At 41.0% G+C, this 18,061-nt stretch overlaps 1 protein-coding gene across 1 annotated transcript in view; it reads right to left on the reverse strand.

Annotated features, from left to right (window-relative positions):
* Window positions 1-18,061, reverse strand: part of ACOXL (acyl-CoA oxidase like) — a 387,631-nt gene that overhangs the window by 123,443 nt on the left and 246,127 nt on the right. Inside the window, 2 exon segments of the mRNA XM_016949229.4 lie at window positions 1,361-1,472; window positions 10,139-10,248. Of these exon segments, the coding sequence (XP_016804718.3) occupies window positions 1,361-1,472; window positions 10,139-10,248 (222 nt within the window).

Consider the following 18,061-nt stretch of genomic DNA (forward strand, 5'->3'; position numbering starts at 1 on the left):
GTATAAGTCTTTTTTTTCCATTAGCATAATGGAAACGAAGGAAATTCTTTTTCTACTATGTTTGTGATTATTATTTCTGCTCCTTTTGTCCCAGCACTTCCAGGAATATTTGTTATCCATAGGTTAGATTTCTATCATTTCACTCTGCTTCTGTTTTCTTCTCTTATCGTTTTGTCTTTAGCCTTTTCTTCTATAGTCTTCGAAAACAGTTTACAGATTGCATTTTCTCCCGTGTTAATTCTGCTCTTCACCGCAGCCGTAGCATTTTTCCTTTTGGATATATCCATCTCTTATTTTGGCTGGCTCCATGTTTGATATGTGGAGGATATGTGGAGTGATTTAAACCCAACTGAATGCGTTTGTGGGGTCTGGCAGAGCCTCACCTCAGATCTACGCCTGGGGGAAAAATTGATTTACACAATTCCTAGCCTGGCTTCCTGCAGGTTCTCATCCAGTGTGGCTTTGTTCCACGAGGGTGGATCTTGGCTGCTTTCTGCTTCCAGGGCACTTCTGTTTCCAAAGCATTTCCTAAGAGAATACCCATTCCCATGTACCATCCATCCTCTTCCCTTCTACCCCTGCTGTGTTGTACTAGGAGACATGACCTTGAAATTCATATAAAAAGGGGTGAACTGGAGGGGGAGAATTGCAGGAATCCAATTCTGGCTGGCTTGGAACCTAATTCCCATGCAGAAGGAAAGAAGCAACCTGGACTCTTGTTATGGCAGCCCTGAGCCCCTGGCCTGGACATAGAGTAGGAGCAGTAAAGCCTTCTCCTGGGGTTCCATTGGCTATTCTGTGCCAGGTCAGAAGATGAAACAGATATTGCTAGGGTGGACAGTGATCCCTCAAACTAACCCCACTGGCACTGTACTTGGTGGAAATTTCCTCTAGATTTCTATCAATGCTGACACAAGGTTTTATGCTTTTGCAGAGCTTCATAGGTATTTTAATAGGAGACAGAATGCATCTTAGACTAACCCAATGTTAATTTTTACATATGCCTGAGGCAGTTCCCCTCCCTGTCTTAGAGAACGATGTACTCTTTATACACATAAAACAATGATTTTTCAACTTTGATAAGGGCTGAAAATTACACCACTCATCAACTCCCATGGCAGCCACATGATGCCTGCAGGTGGAATTCTACAAGATGACATAAAGGGGGTTAAACAGAAGCATCCTGGCCTCTAGAGCAAGCAACGGTGTCATGCAAAATGGCCCGTAGGAACCCTAGCCGCCTCCAGGAGCTTGTCATTAAGCTGAGTCATCCTCTACTAAACATAACAGATAGTTCACCAGCAAGGATATCCCTTAAACACATGTCAAAAGGAAAAAACGTAACACAGTGTATCTTTACCTTATAATAAATTCTGGCCACCAAACCCCGCTGAAGAACTCTTTCACGAAATTTCACTGCTTTCAACAGAAAGGCGAGATCATCAACTGTGTCCATGTTAAATGCCAGGAAACTGAAAGAAAATCACGGTGACCATCATTATTATTTTGGCCTCACCAAGAATTTCATTTGAAAGAAATAGAGTAGGTTTGTTTTTTAAAAATATTTTTTTCTATAGAAAAATAGTGTCAATAGACATAATCTCCCCATCCCATCTCTCACTGACTGTATTCATAATTCTTTTCAGTAATCTTAGCTCTAGTTTATTCTAGGTGGTTGTCCTTGTGATATAGAGATGATTTGGTTTCCTTATTTTTCCACTTACTATTATATTATAAGTAGTGTTCAATATTTTACATAGTCTTTCTTAGTTAACAGCAATGTAATTTCTGTCAAGTATAATCAACTATTATACAATTCATGTATAACTCAATCATTATACAATTCTTTTTTTTTTTTTTTTTTTGAGACAGAGTCTCACTCTGTTTCCCAGGCTGGAGTGCAGTGGCACGATCTCGGCTCACTGCAACCTCCACCTCCTGGGTTCAAGTGATTCTCATGCCTCAGCTTCCTGAGTAGCGGGGATTACAGGCACATGCCACTGTGCCTGGCTAATTTTTGTATTTTTAGTAGAGACAGGGTTTCACCATATTGGCCAGGCTGGTCTTGAACTGCTGACCTCAAGTGATCTGCCCACCTCAGCCTCCCAAAGTGCTGGGATTACAGGCATGAGCCACTGTGCCTGGCCCCCATTATGCAATTCTGTCAAGTGAGTTTATAATAATAACTCAACCACTATACAGCTCTATCAAGTGAGTTTATAATAACCACTGCTGGGCATTTATTATAATTATAATTGAATATTAATAATCAAATATATGTTACAAAATATTTATCAATGAATAATACTTATTAAATATATTATATATCAGGAATTGTGCTCATTATCTGCTGTGAATTATTCAATTTTCTCGATAATTCTAGAATACTATAATTATCCAATGTAGAGTTCAGGAAACTGAGGCTTAGCAAGATTTGGTAACTTGCTCAAGGTCACACAGGCAGAACTCAGTCAAGCTCAGGTTTTGTTGGGGAACATCAGCGTTTAAAGCAAGAGGCACCCTGGAGGGAAGTGATAGGGCTGTGTGCAAGCACAGGAGAGGGTGTGCTACAGAGATGGTAGCTTTCTTCAGCAGGCAGCAATTCCCATCTTTCCCATTTGGCAAATGAGGAAACTGAGGCACAGAGGAGTTAAGAGACGTAAGCACAGACTCAAAACAACCAAGTTCACAATTAAAAGCTCCTGAGCTTTTCATCATGAAACTCTATTTCATGCCAATTTTATGGCCCCACCATGAACCTTTAGATAACCTAGACATCCAGGGGAAGGGTTAATTCACACTTAGGGTTTCCCATAGCACAGCCACCTCTTGCCCTCCCCTTTCCCCACTTCCTGAGGAAGTAAGTTATTATAAGACTCAAATAACTTAAATTCATATTAACTAAAAAAAAAAACCCAAGTGGCTGTTGTTGCTTAATCAGAAGGCACGAGAGAAACGTTAAGAAGCAATTGACGCAGTGCTTTTGAGATGCCAAGTGCTGAATTAATAATCACCCTCCATTTAGACAGGGAAGAGGAAAGTATTTACATGCCAATTACCGGGACATTTAAAAGATGTCAATGTTTATTCTGAATCTGGGCTTTAAGAAGTTTGGGTTTCTGCCTCAGTGTATTTAATGAAAGATGTAAAAAGCTTTCATATATTATTGAAAAGTATGTTTTAGTCATTCCAGGGGCTGGTATTGGAAATTAGCTTCCCTGGAATTCAGACTGTAGAACATGTTTGTCCACCTGAGACTGTGAACTGCACGTGCTGCAGGAAGGGGATCTCACCCACTCGCTGAGTCATGTGAGTCACATGTCATGTAGGTCTAGGAGCCTGCCCAGTGCAGTAGAGTGTGCAGACTTTCTTTAAAAAATAGAAACATCGCTAAAGGCAACCTCCTTGTAACTGTGTATTTTACAAGAAGATCCAAATGACTCTATTTTTAAATAAAGTTTAAATTAAATTAAAATATGTATCATTAGACATCAGGGAAATGCAAACGGAAACCATAGTGAGGTAGCATTATACATCCACCAGAATGACTACAATTAAGTACACTGACATCAAGTGTTGCCCAGGATCTGGAGAAACCAGAACTCTCATGCTTGCTGATGGGAGTGTAAAATGGTGAAATCTCTTTGCAAAATGTTGTCACAGTTTCTGATAAAAATAAATGAACACATACCCTATGATCTAGCAGTTTCACTCCTACTAATTGCCTAAGAGAAATAAAAACATATGCTCACAAAAAAGGTCATATAAGAATGCTCATAGCGGTTCTACTCACAGAAGTGAAAAACGGCAAACATCCCAGGTGTCTATTCATCCATAAGAGAATGATTCTACTACATCCATAAAGTAAAATACTACAATAACGAAAAGAAACAAACTAATACACACAACAACATGGGTGAATGTCAAAAAGTATTATGCCAATTTCACGAGGCAGCTACAAAAGAGTACATACTGCCTGGTTCTGTTTATGTGAAGTTCTAGTATAGAAAAACTAATCTGTGGTGGGAAAACATCAGAAGAGTGGCTGTATCTGCGTAGTGAGATTGACCAAGAAGGGGCATGAAAGAACTTTCTGGAGTGATGATCTGTATCTTAATATGAGTTTGGTTACATAGGTTTATGCATGTGTCAAAACTCAGTGAATGTACACTTAAGATTTGTGCATTTTATTGTATGTAAATTCTACATAAGAAGAACTATAACTAAATATGTAACTGTAGTTAATGATGCTCATGCTAAATTATTTAGAAATGTGCTGATGTCTACAGTTTATTTTGAAATGGATCAAAAAGAGAAGGTGAATGGATGGGTGAGTTCCATACACAGATCCATAGATATGATAGTGATATGGCAGGTACAGTAATAGGTTAATAGAATCTCCATGGTTTGTACATAAATGCTTCCTGTAAAATTATTTCAACTTTGCTGAATATTTGTAAATTTTACAGCATAATGTAGAAAAACACGTTGGGTGCAAGGCAAAATCTTGACTTTCCTGGACATCTACCACCACCTCCTAAAGGTCCACAGGCTGATGAGAGTGGGAGGGGCCCCAGTGGCAGGCTACCATGCAGGAGGAAGAGAGACAACCCTTGCAGGGACAAGCCAGAGCTGAATGGGGCTATCTGCAGAGCCAGGTACAACCCCCTTTCAAAGCCACTTCCTTTGAGGGCTCCTCTCCCTGCCATGCTCCATCTGCCTTACCTCATCCCATGGAGGCTTTTCAGTACCATGACTGACTCCTTCCAGGCCGAAATGAGGGGTAGTTACTGTGCGGACAAATGGGTGCCCACTGGAGGGATTTAAGGGTACCAGGAAGTTCTCAGCCCATCTTTCCTCAGGTCCCCACCTGCTCAAGAGTACCTTTCTCAGGGCTGTCACTATGCCTACCATCCTACTGCTCTCGGAGTGCAGACTCCATGAAGGCAGAGCCCCTAGTAACTGCTGATCACCAATGCTTAGAGAAGTGCCTGGTACACAGTGAGTGCTGAAAACACGTTGATGACAAAGGCTTTCCTTCATATAAAGTCAGAGTAAGTAAAGTTTCGGGATTTAAGTAGATAAACACAGGGACTGAATCAGTAAAACCTAGATGTGTGGGAGACAGATGTATACTGTTTTGGAGGTTAATAACTGAGACAAAAATAAATGGACTGGAACTTTCCAAATATTTACATTTGGAATACTGCCTTTGGCACATCTCAACTCTGTGCTGGAAAATGTGCTAGGGATATAGATTTGCATATGGGTGAGAGCGTGTCGTGCTTCCAAAATGATGGAATCAAGCCCTGCTTTGCTATCTGAAAAAGAAACGAAAGGGCAGATGATTTGTGGCCAGTTGGGGAACAAGTTTCCTGCAAGGATGGAAATGATTCTGGTGGGGAGTCATACTATTCTTTCAACTCCTTAATACGTTGGACAATTTTCAAACTAATACATTGGAGGAAAAAGCTAACCATACTATAAACGTCCTACTCAACAGCTAGAAATATTAGGAAGACCCACTAGCTCTAGTATGAAGACAAACGGAGACATTTAAACTAAGAGAGACTCCAGTGAAACAGTCCTAACATGTAGGAGCTCGTGTTTTCAAGCTTTAAGATGGACCACAGTTTGAATAAACAGGGTCCTGAGCAGCAATAAAAAAAGGAAAAAAAAAGACAGATTACAGATTTCTCAATTTCACGTCATCCCAATGGCTATAAAGAATCCCAGGCCATCATTTACTGTGTTTTCCATGTGTTTAATCAGGATTGTGAGATTCTATTTTCTAATGAATAGTTTCCTTAGAAACTAGTTCAATACTTTTGGTTTGAGGGACCAATAATCTCATTCAAAAAAATAATAATTAAAAAATACACAAAAGAAAAAAGCATAATAAGCTCTCTAAAAGTATAATATAGGAGACAATACATTCATGAGCATAAATCAATGAAATAGAAAAGAAAGGTATGACACAAAGGATCAAAGGGAAAAATCGGTTGTTTGAAAAATAACAATAAACCAGTCAAACATCTGAATGAGACTGAGCAACAACAACAAAGGAGAAAGCATAAGAAGGCATTTTAGGAATGACAAATGAGACACAACTACAGATCTAGCAGAAGTTAAAAAGGTAATGATAGAATAGTACACATAAAAACTTATACCAATAAAATCAAAACCAAATGAATAAATTCCTAGAAAAATACAATTTACTTAAACTAACATGAAAAGAAAAGCCTAGGCTTTAAACAATTAAGCTAATTAAATAGTTTACTCACCAAGCCCAGATTATTTTCAAATTTGATGAATTATCAAATTCTTTCACAGAATAAGAAACCACTCCCCCCAAAATAACTCTATGAGAGCTGTAAAACTTTGACATAAATCTAAATCAGGCATGTACAAGAATGGAAAACTATAAATATACAATCTCCTCCCCCTAAAAAATACTAACAAGCCAAATCCAAGAAAATATAAATATGATAATACAGCATAACAAAATTGAGTGTTTCTTAAGCATGCAAGGGTAGTTTAACATTAGATGATTGGCAAAAATTATTCACCAAACTAACAAAATGAAGAAGAAATATATGATCATTTCAACAGATGCAGAAAAATATCATTTGATAAAATTAATCTGGTAATGACAAAAATACATTTAAAATGTATAAGCTTCTTTAGGAAGTAAAGTGTGTCTATCAAAAACTTCAGCACTCCAGCCTGGAAGACAGCATAAGACCCTGTCTCTAACATAATAAATAAAATCAGCAATAAGACAAAAGAACACCTTGTAAGATGGCTTCTATTCAAATTGTGTTGGTGGTCCTAGCTCTTGCTGCGAGACATGAAAAGAATAAAATAAATAACAGTTGGAAAGGAAGAAATAAAAATTTATAATTTGCAAATTAGTGTCTATGGAAAAAACCTCCAAAGAATCTACAGACACATTTAAAAGAAATTTCTTTACAGTCAGATTTATAAACAAAAGCCAATTGCATGTATAATAAATCATTAACTATAAAAATCATAATTTAAAAATACTTTTAACAACAAAATTATAAAGTAACTAGTAATAAATCTATGAAAGGATATAGTATGTATGGAAAAAATTATACAACCCTGAAGGACACTTTGAAGATGAAAATCTTTGAGAGGAAGACCTGCTTTATAAATATGTCAATTTTCTGCAAGTATATAGATTTAATATATTTTCAAAGAAACTTTCAGCAGGTTTGCAGGCCTGTGATAACAAATAACAAATGGTAAATAACAAAACATTTACCATTTTAATTTTATTTATTTATTTTTTTGAGACGAAGTTTCACTCTTGTTGCCCAGCCTGGAGTGCAATGGCGCAATCTCGGCTCACTGCAACCTCCGCTTCCTGGGTTCAAGCAATTCTCCTACCTCAGCCTCCCAAGTAGCTAGGATTACAGGCATGCGCCACCATGCCTGGCTAATTTTATGTTTTTAGTAGAGACGGGGTTTCACCATGTTGCCCAGGCTGGTCTCAAACTCCTGACCTCAGGTGATCCACCCGTCTCAGCCTCCCAAAGTGCTGATACATGCATGAGCCACTGTGCCCAGCCCATTTTGACTATTTGTAAGTGTACAGCTCAGTGGTATTAAGTACGCTCACACTGTTGTACAACCATTACCACTATTCATCTCCACAACATTTTCATCTTCCCAAACTGAAACTCTGTACCTATGAAACAATAACTACCCATTCTCTCCTCTTCTTAGCCCCTGGGAACCAATATTCTACTTTCTATCTCTACGAATTTGACTACTCTAGGTATGTCATGTAAGTACAATCCTACAATATTCATCCTTTGTTTTATTTCTAAGAAACTTGACAAACTTATTACAAAACTTACATGAAATGGCCAAAGATTCTGAACAGCCAACCCAATTCTGAATTACATTTCTGATATAATAATATAATATAATACTATAGTAATATTTTATTATAAAGCCAGAGTAATTATAACAGTGTATTGTTGGATCAAAAATACACAAAGAGACTAGGAACAAAATAGCCCCAAGACAAACTCTCAAATAGATGGAGATTTAATAAATGCCAAAGAGACCTTGAAGGTTACTAGAAAACAATGTCCGATTCAGTAAATGGTGCCAGAACAACTGACTGTCCCCAAAGGAGAAAAATAAAATTAGATCCCTTCCTCAAACCATACACAAAAATGTGTATGGATTCAATAATTAAATGTAAAAGGTGAGACTTTCAAACTTTTAAAGATATAGATTTCATGACCTCAGAATAGATGATGCAGAAAAAGTGTTGGATATAAAAGAAAAGATTGATAAGTTCGACTATAATTAATGAATTTATCTCAATCAAAACACATGATAAAGAAAATATAAGACAAGCCACAAACATAGAAAAGATAATTATAGCATTTATAACAACAAAGGATAAAGAGCCCTTAAAAATCAATAAGAACAAGACACACACACACATACACACACAATAAAAATAGGCAAAAAACATGAACAGGCATTTCACATAGAAAGAAATACAAATGGCAAACAGACATGTGAAATCATGCTCACCCTTAATAGTAATTGAGAAAATTCAGTTTAAAGTCAGGGTGAGAGATCATTTCTTACATTGTATTGACAAAAATTAAGAAGTCTGCTAGTACCAAGGGTTGGTGAGAACAGAATAAGGCCCCACAAGATACATGCTGCTAATGGGGGTGTAAATTTATATAACCACCTTGAAAAATAATTTGTCACTATCTAGTAAAGTTGAACATTACTCCATAGCACAGCAATTCCATTCCTAGGTAATATATACCATAGGGGAGTGTTTTTCAAACAACAGATTGCAAATAACTAAAAGGTCATAAAATCAGTTTAAGGGTTGGGGTCAGTATTTTTTTTTTTTAGGCAGGGTCTCACTCTGTTGCCCAGGCTGGAGTGCAGTGGCATGATCTCAGTTCACTGCAACCTCTGCCTCCCAGCTTAAGCAATCCTCCTGCCTCAGCCTCCCAAGCAGCTGGGACCACAGGCATGTGCCACCATGCCTGGCTAATTTTTGTATTATTTTTGTAGAGACAGAGGTCTCACCATATTGCCCAGGCTGGTCTCGAACTCCTGGGCTTGAGCAATCCTTCTGTCCTGGCCTCCCAAAGTGCTAGGATCACAGGCATGAGCCACCATGTCTGGCTGAAATCAATATTCTGCTAAGATCAGTATTCTTTAAAAATAAAATTTAAAAATATCAGAGAGCATCACTAGTAATAAATAGGAAGGTAGCCACTGCTCCATGAACTGTTTGCTTCAGTTGCGTCTGAAGTGGAGGTCCTATGGATATATGGGTGTCCATGGTGATTTAAAGTGTATTTCTTATTCTAAGTAATGTCAATTAAGTTTGAAAGCCCTATAAAAACTCTTGTGCACATCCCCCAGAAAACATGTACAGGGTTTTTCATAACAGCATCATGCAAAATATCAAAAAACTATACATAACCCAAATGTCCAAGATATCAGAGATTAGAATGGGTAAGTACAGTGTGGCATATACACAGGATGGAATATTACAGAATATTGTGAAGAGGAGCTCTGCACCTATACTTAACAATTTGAATGATTCTAAGAAACAAAATATTGAGGGAAAACAAAGTTACAAAATGCTACATATATTATGCTTTATTTATAAAGCTAACAGACAATACTGAGAGATTAATACAAACAACCAAAAGCATGGATGTTGAAGCCGGACTGTCTGGGTTCAAATCTCACCTCTGCCACTCACTAGCCATGTAACCTTGAGCAAGGTACTTAACCTCTGTGCCTCAGTTTCCTCATCTGTGAAATGGAAATAAGAACTTACCTCATGGGGTTTTTAGGATTAAAATCCGTAAACTGCTTGGAACAGTGAACATGAAATAAAGAAGGAACTCAAGGAGAAAGAACAGAATGAGCAATGTTTTAGTTTTTAAGTTGGTAGTGAGTGTATGAGTATTAATTTTACATATTCACAGATTTCTTGCATACAGCAAACACTAAAAATTTCAAGCAAGAGTGAGTTATGCCAAGGCTGTATGAACTCAGGCTTCATGATAACCCACTGAAGGCAGATGATGATGGCCTGAGTAATACGTACCTGGTTCTCAGCTTGTCCCCCACAGATTCAGCCCAGTTTTGGAGCAGGCCAAAGAGTCGTTTTTCTTCATACTGTTTGGTGTATTGGGCCAGCAGTTCCCGCCCCACAACCTGTGCAAAGAGTTTATCGCTCATCAGTCTCAGCAGTGTAAAAAATGACAGTATCTTTAATACTGCAACCCAATAAGATCTATTTGTCACTTAGCAAACTCCTGGGAAGGAATCAAATACAAGACCTCATTCTTACCAGGGTCTCTATTTCCCCAAGGCAAATGTGGGGCATTTATCACACCGTCCCCCATCCTCCCCTGTGGCCGACTTCATTAACTACTTATTGCTTGCTCTCCCTTCTTGCCTGTATCAGTCTCTAACACTGGTCCTGGGACCAACTGTTTTAGCTGACACTTTAGTAAAACCTGCTTGCCTTCCATGGACCAGAAGGCTGGTCCGTTCTCTTTTTCACCCCTGACATTCTCTGGTCAATTAGACCTTTGGGGAATAGTACTGAAATGCACAAATAAAACAATCTCTATCCTCTACTTCAATCTCTATCTTCTACTTCAGCAGCTTTAAAGTTATAATTTGGGCCTAAAATACTGCATGCTCTTCTGTGGCAGTTCAAAGAAGATGTCCATGGCTAGCCCGCTGCAGAAACTCAGCTGATGGTTAGCAACAACCACTAGACACGTGAACGAGGCCACCTTGGACCAGCGTGCCCCCACTCAGCCCCGACATGCTGCTGCCACAGCATGAGTGAGCCCAGGGAAGACCAGCAGAGCAGCAGAAAAACCACGTTGTGTGAGCTTAGCCCAAACTGCTGACCTACAGAATCATGAGCTAACAAATTGTTGTCTCAAAGCACTAAGTTTTGCGGTGGTTTGTTACAAATCAATAGATAGCTGACTCATTCTCTTTCAAATATCAATTTAAGAACATTTCTTCGCTTTATATGCATGCATGTTTTTATACAGATTATATAAAATGTTATGTTTGCTTTAACTCAACAGTATATCATAAATGACATTTTTGATTTGCACTGTTATGTAGAATTCTATTTGTTTATTTACTAACCATATACTTTTGTTTTGATAAATCATAGCTAACTAAACATTTCCATTTGGTTGGATACTTAGGTTGTTTCCAGTTTTACATTGTCATAATAACCTTGATAGCAATATAAGCAGACAAATAGCATAGTCATATTTTGTATTATTTCCTGAGAATAAATCCCCACGAACTTGATTGATACAGAGGCTCTTAAAGAGGGCCACTCTACCAATAAGAGGGATGCTGAAAACTTTCAAGGCATTTTTGCCTGGGGAAGCTTTATTGGCATTGGTGGGCAGAGCCAGGTATGAAATGCATGGGACCGTCTCAACCAACAGAGGACTGTGCCATACCCCGTGTCCTGTCAAATGCCACGTGGTAAAATACATGCAGGCAGTTAAGAGCCCTGAACTTAGTTACACCAAAGCTTTCAGGTTTTCCAAGTCCCAGGCCTATGGAAGAATTAAACTCCTCTGTTCCCTTGAAATTAGAGGTGCTTTAGGCCAGTACACAAGTGACACTGCCGCCTCTCCTTTCCCATCCCCATGGCAACCTGCAATGCTCCCAGGTGTGACTGGACCATAAGCCTGGGCATCTGCATTCGAGGCTGACACAGTAATTCTGAGTATAGATGCAGGCATTGTATGTCTTGCTGTGATCATGTTTGTTATTAAATAAATATATTTATAACATAAATAACTTGCCTTTGGTTTCCTTAAGTATTGTCTTGAATTCTTGCAATTACGTCTCTAGATAGGTTATGTGATCCGTGATTTCATTCAGGTTAGTAAAGGGAGTGTCACAAAATATTTATTGTCAAAAAGAGGCCATTAGGTCCAGTGAGATTGAGAATCACTGCATTATGGGTCAAAGAACATGTACATTTTTATGGCTGCTGCTATACAAAATAAGTGTGAGAATCAAACCCTGCCAGGATCTGGAAAAGTGGGGAAAATAAAATGACTTTAACTAGAATTAAAATTAAAATGATATAGCAATCCAGTTCCATTTCACTAACGCAATACCAGGATTAAGATTTAACTTTGTTTTTGCTAATCTATAAAATTGATGATGGCTGTAACTCTATCTCACTCTTGCTGCAGAAGCAATGTCATTCCAAGTATGAACAAATTGCTTTCTCTGATTCCCACTCCCACAGCTTTCTCTGACTCTATTTTTCTCCATAGCATTTATGGCTACCTGGTGCTACAGACCACAACTTGTTTACTGGCTTGCTGTCTTCCGGCAGCCTGGAAAGCAAGTGCCAGGGGTCGGAGTGCGTCCATCCTTGTGCCATCAGACAATGTACTGCCCAGAGCCCAGAGGCGAGGACTCACCCTTGAGTAAATGAATAAGTACATTCCCTTCCTTTTCTCCCTATCTCATCCAATACGTCCAATTCCTTGATAATCTCCTTTAACTTCTGCCGCTATTTCCACTTTTTCCATTTAAGCAACTAAAATTGGGTAGAACTAACTCACTCTAACTAGGATTAAAATTAGAATGATACAATAATCAAGTTCAGGTGCTAAACTTAAGAAAGACAAGGGAGATAAATTTGGTTCTGGACAAAAGCAGATTACTCACTTTGGATCTTTGCTCCTTTTCTAGGTCATGAGACAAGGAAACGTGATTTTAAAAATGAGTTTATTTTCTGCTGTTGATGCCCCCTTGGTGAAAGATTAAGTGATTGAAGCCATCAGCTACCACGGGATTTGGGCATTACAGTCTCTAGGTCCAGTACTTTATTTTATAAATTACCAGGCAGAGGCAAAGAGAGATCAGTCACCACCTAGACTGAGTGTGCAATGAAGATGTGCTTGTTTTACCTCATAGAGGTGTTCCCGAATATGCTGTAATATACTATGTAGTATATATATGTGTGTGTATATATATAATTTTTAACTCTATTTAAAAATAATCATAGACTCACAGAAGTTGCAAAGTTAAAAGCGCATAGAATGATTCTCTCCAGCCAACACCCAGATTCCCCTAAAAAGTGATCTCTTGGCCAGGCGCAGTGGTGCACGCCAGTAATCCCAGCACTTTGGGAGGCCAACGTGGGTGGATCACCTGAGGTCAGGAGTTCGAGACCAGCCTAGCCAACATAGTGAAACCCCGTCTCTACCAAAAACATTAAAAAATTAGCCGGGCATGGTGGTGCGTGCTTATAGTCCCAGTTACTCGGGAAGCAGGAGAATCACTTGAACCCGGGAGACGGAGGTTGCAGTGAGCTGAGATCACATCACTGCACTCCAGCCTGGGCGACAGAGTGAGACTCTGTCTCCAAAAATAAAATAAAAAAGTGATCTCTTACATAATAATGGTGACTATCAAAACTAAGAAATTCAAAAAAAATTTTATTCATTACATGTTTTAGTTCTAGATATTTCATTACTTAAAATGGACCTAGTAGTAGATTGTTTTGTAAAGTGAAACATTATTTTCAGCAACACAAGTGATTACACTCTCCTGTAAGCCTGGTGTTTTACTTATTCAAGGTTTCCTTAAGACAACTTGTGATAGGTGATTGTGGGTGGTGTTTTTGTGGCTTTTCATACAGGTCTCTGGTTCTGCATGTTCTGCTGGTTCTGCACTCTTTATTTTCATATACACCTGCTCAGGAGCCCCTTTCTTAGTAGAACTCTAGGGTGAGTGAGCAGTCAAAACATCCATGTCTTTTCTTTTAAAAAAGGTCCCATCTGCAGGAGGAATCAAGCAAATCTACAGCCAACATTTGGAAACTGTGAGTTTGGCAATTGTGCAGAATGATGACATCATCAACAAGCATTTGCAATAAATATCATATACATCATGCAACATGATTATGTAACACCAATGAAAGTTATTTCTAAGGTCAAATCACTTTTCAAGGCATCTATGAAGCAACCAGCATTTCCTCACACTAAGTATTTCACTGATTTATGCTAGGTACAGTGAAACTTGGATTAAAGAGCCTAACAAGTAGAGTTTGCTGCCAAAGCAAAAACACTTAGAGCCAATTATAATAGAAAAATGTGATTTCCAAGGAGATCCCACCAGATATCCATTATGAATCCAGGCAGTGGGACCACACTTGGGTTTGTACCATAGAGTGGGAGATTGACTCAAAGTGGCAGTACTTACGGCACTGGGCCCCATATCATGCTCCAAGGAGCCCTAGGTAGACTGGCTACATAATTTGGGGCCCAATGCAAAATGAAAATGCAGGCCCCCTTCTTCAAAAATTATTAAGAATTTTATGATGATGAGAACAGAGCACTGAACCAAGCATGGTCCCTTCTGAGGGCAGGTTCCTGTACCACCGCACAAATCTCACCCCATGAAGCTGGCCCTGGCCCTAGGGGTTCCAACAGGACTGCCGGATAAAAGAGAGGACACCCAATTTGTATTTGGACACCAAAACATTGCATGGGTCATACTTATACTAAAATAATATTCATGTTTACCTGAAATACAAATGTAGCTGGGCATCCTATATTTCTTTTTCCTACATCTGGCAAGCCTAGGTTCCTGAAGGGCATTTCAGGGGTCACCCATGGGTATGAGAATGAAGAAAAGACCAAGTGGATGGTCTTGATTTTCCACCATCATGCATTTTAACTCTTTACCTCTTTTAGATGCTGGACATCCCATCAAGGCAAGATGTCTTTGGGGAGAATCTTAAAAAATTCCCTGGCTAGAAGAAATAGGCAGAGATGGAACGGATGACAGAAGAAGAAGGGAGGGAAGAGGAGGGGAGGGGAATAGAGGAGAGGAAGAGAGGGGAGAGACAAGAGGAGAAGGAGCGGGGAGAGAAGAGAGGGAAGGGCAAAGGGAAGCGGAAGGACTACTTTAGCACAGAAACCAACAAGTAAGCAGCTCTGAGTAATTGCTGGGCCTTAAACACGGATTTGACTTGAACCCGGGAGGTGGAGGTTGCAGTGAGCTGAGATTGCGCCACTGCACTCCAGCCTGGGCGCAGAGCAAGACTCCATCTCAAAAAAAAAAAAAAAAACAAACAAAAACACCAAACCAAACCAAAACAAAAAACCACGGATTTGAACTTCAAACCAGGAAGGATGGATGGATCTGAAGCAGTGATTTAGGCCCAGCAAAAAATCATGCACAATTCAATCGAACTTAAGAGTGGTTAGTTTTGTTGTTGTTTCAGTTAAATCTGGACCTTCTTGGTGTCTCTTTCCAGTTAGATATAAAGTGGTTTCCCCTTTCTGGTTTCCCTCCTTCCTTCCAGCTACATTTATGGAGCACTTACTACGTACAAGGCACCTACTGTTTATATTGAGTATAGGGAACATTAAAAAGATAAATAAGATACAGCCATCCCTCGGGGTCTTCCAGTGCAGATAGAGAGATCAGCCTATGCACCCGCAACTACACTCAGAGGGACCTGTAAAGAACATGACAGGTACAGAAGCACAGCAAGTTAAAAGTGGTTCCCTTTACTATGAGGACTGGGGAAAGCTTTATGGAACAGGAGAGCTTTTGACCTAAGCCTTAAAGAACGAATGAGCTTCATTCATTTGTTCATTCATATATACAACACCTAATAGCAGCAACTACTCATTTTCTTTGAGCATCTATCTACTAAGGCTAAGCTCTGTTCCAAACTTAAGCTCTGTTCCAAACTCTTTAGATGGAATACCTAATTTAATCTTCATGACAACTTTGGGTAGTTCATGGAATCACTCACCCCGTGGTCCAATAAGACAACCAAGGCCTAGAGAGGTTCAGCCAGTTGCCAGTGTCACATAGCCAGGAAGCGGTGGGGCTGGGATTTCAACCCAGAGTCCACGCTTTCAGATGGAGTTTCACTCTGTCGCCCAGGCAGGAGTGCAGTGGTGCGATCTCAGCTCACTGCAACCTCCACTTCCCGGGTTCAAGCGATTCTCCTGCCTCAGCTTCCTGAGTAGCTGGGATTACAGGCGCCTGCTACCACACCTAATTTTTGTATTTTAGTAGAGATGGGGCTTCACCATGTTGGCCAGGCTGGTCTCGAACTCCTGACCTCAAGTGATCCACCCGCCTCAGCCTCCCAAAGTGCCGGGATTATGGGCATGAGCCACTACACCCAGCCCAGAGTCCATGCTTTCAATAATTCCACACCTAAGCTGCACCTGCTATATGCCAGGCTCTGTGTAGTCACTGGGGATACAAAGAGAATGCAGGAACCCCTGGTGTGCTGGGGGAGGGGCAAGAGCAGACAGCATGTCGGGATAATGTGACGAGATGACAGGTGAACTCAAAGCTCAGTGGGCACAGAGAGGGGCTGCGCACTCACACTTGACATAAATTCTCAATCTGAGAAGGAACGGTAGCAGCAACAAAGGCTTTCAGGGCCGCGGGCAGAGCGGCTTTAGAGACGCAGCAGCATGGAGAAGCCTGGGCGGCCAGGGTGTACGGCAGGAAGGGGCAGGGGCAGGGCTAGACACCAGGGCCTTGGCTGCTGTCTGAAGAGCTGCCTTTATCCAAGCGCTTTGGGCAACTGAGTGACAGTGTCAGCACCTGGAGCCCAGCGTGGAGACTCAGGAGGCTGCCAGGCGAGCCACCTCTGTGATTTCCTGTTAGAATTTCTGACCTGAAGCAGAGCCCACAGGCCCAACGAGGTGGTTGTGGTTGTGTGCTCCTAAGTTAGGAAGTTTGGGGTGCTTTGCTGTGCCACAATAGACAGGAACAGGGAGCTCTTCCGGTCCCTTTCTCCCTTCTTGGGGTCTCTTCTTCCCTTCGCTTCCCATCCCACACACCTGCACCACATTACATCAGTCCCCTGCACACATTTTCGCTTTCCTACCTGGAACTTGCCCAGGCTACTTCATGCCACAGTAGGGGCGTGAGCCCTGGTGTCTGGCAACCAAACCATCACCATATGCAGAACCCATAGCTTATTCTAGTAGCCACAACACAGCTTTAATTGAGCCCCTACTGTGTGCTGAGTGCTCTACAGGAGTAACTGTAAGAGTCCTCCAAGGTACAGGTGATGGTCCCAGTTTTACAGGTGAGGGCTGTAACTCTCAGAGTGGCTAAGCCCAGGATTTCACAGTTCCTCAATGTGGGTGAAACAGAGCCTGGGCTATCTGGCCATGAGGCCGCCCTGGCCTAAGCGTGTATTCTTCCTCCGGAGCTCCCTCCTTTGCAGCCTATTGTGTGCAAGGCTCTGTGACTCACCCCATGCCAAAGACGGGTTTTGTTAGACACACCTCTTATGACCCCCATGGCCATTTCACATTAAAAACAAATGATGTGCTTACCTTCTGTTGAAAACTTAGAATTTCTGCAAAGCCTGAACCAATGTTCCCCCAACGCGATGGTCAGTGGGAGCTGAGGAGAGGTTACAGCCCCCTTGGAAAGGGGCAAAGGCCCTCCGTTTGCACCACTCCCCGTGGCAATCTGAGTCTCGGGGTGTGCTACAGTCATTAAGGTACCTGCCTGGCCTTGGAAGTGATTGATTTGGGGATCCCTGTTGTGGGCCTAGTCCAAGGGTCCCATGCACGTGGTATAAAGAGCCTGGGAGTGTACCCCTGCCCCGCACCCCCTGTGCTCTTCCCGTCACCATCTGTAACCGGCCCAGTGGAGGCCAGCTCAGGAGCACACCACTCCTGCAGGCAGCCGGGGCCCTCACACCCCACACAGACTTCTGGCCCAAACTTCTCACTAAAGAGGTAGAAAAGGCCATTTCTCATACAGCTGGGCCATGGGCACCGTCCTGGCCAATGGGACCTATGAGGAATTCAGCTGAAGGTTTCTGGGGAAGGTTTTCCCTCGTGCTGTCTTCCCCAGAATTGTGGCAGCTATTTTAAGACACTGATGAGACAATCCAGAAATCACTCCAGTGTCAGTGGAACTGGATGCTGGACAGAAGCAAGGGACTCAAGGGCAG

This window comes from Pan troglodytes, chromosome 12 (assembly GCF_028858775.2).
Source record: "Pan troglodytes isolate AG18354 chromosome 12, NHGRI_mPanTro3-v2.0_pri, whole genome shotgun sequence".
Lineage (NCBI taxonomy): Eukaryota > Metazoa > Chordata > Mammalia > Primates > Hominidae > Pan > Pan troglodytes.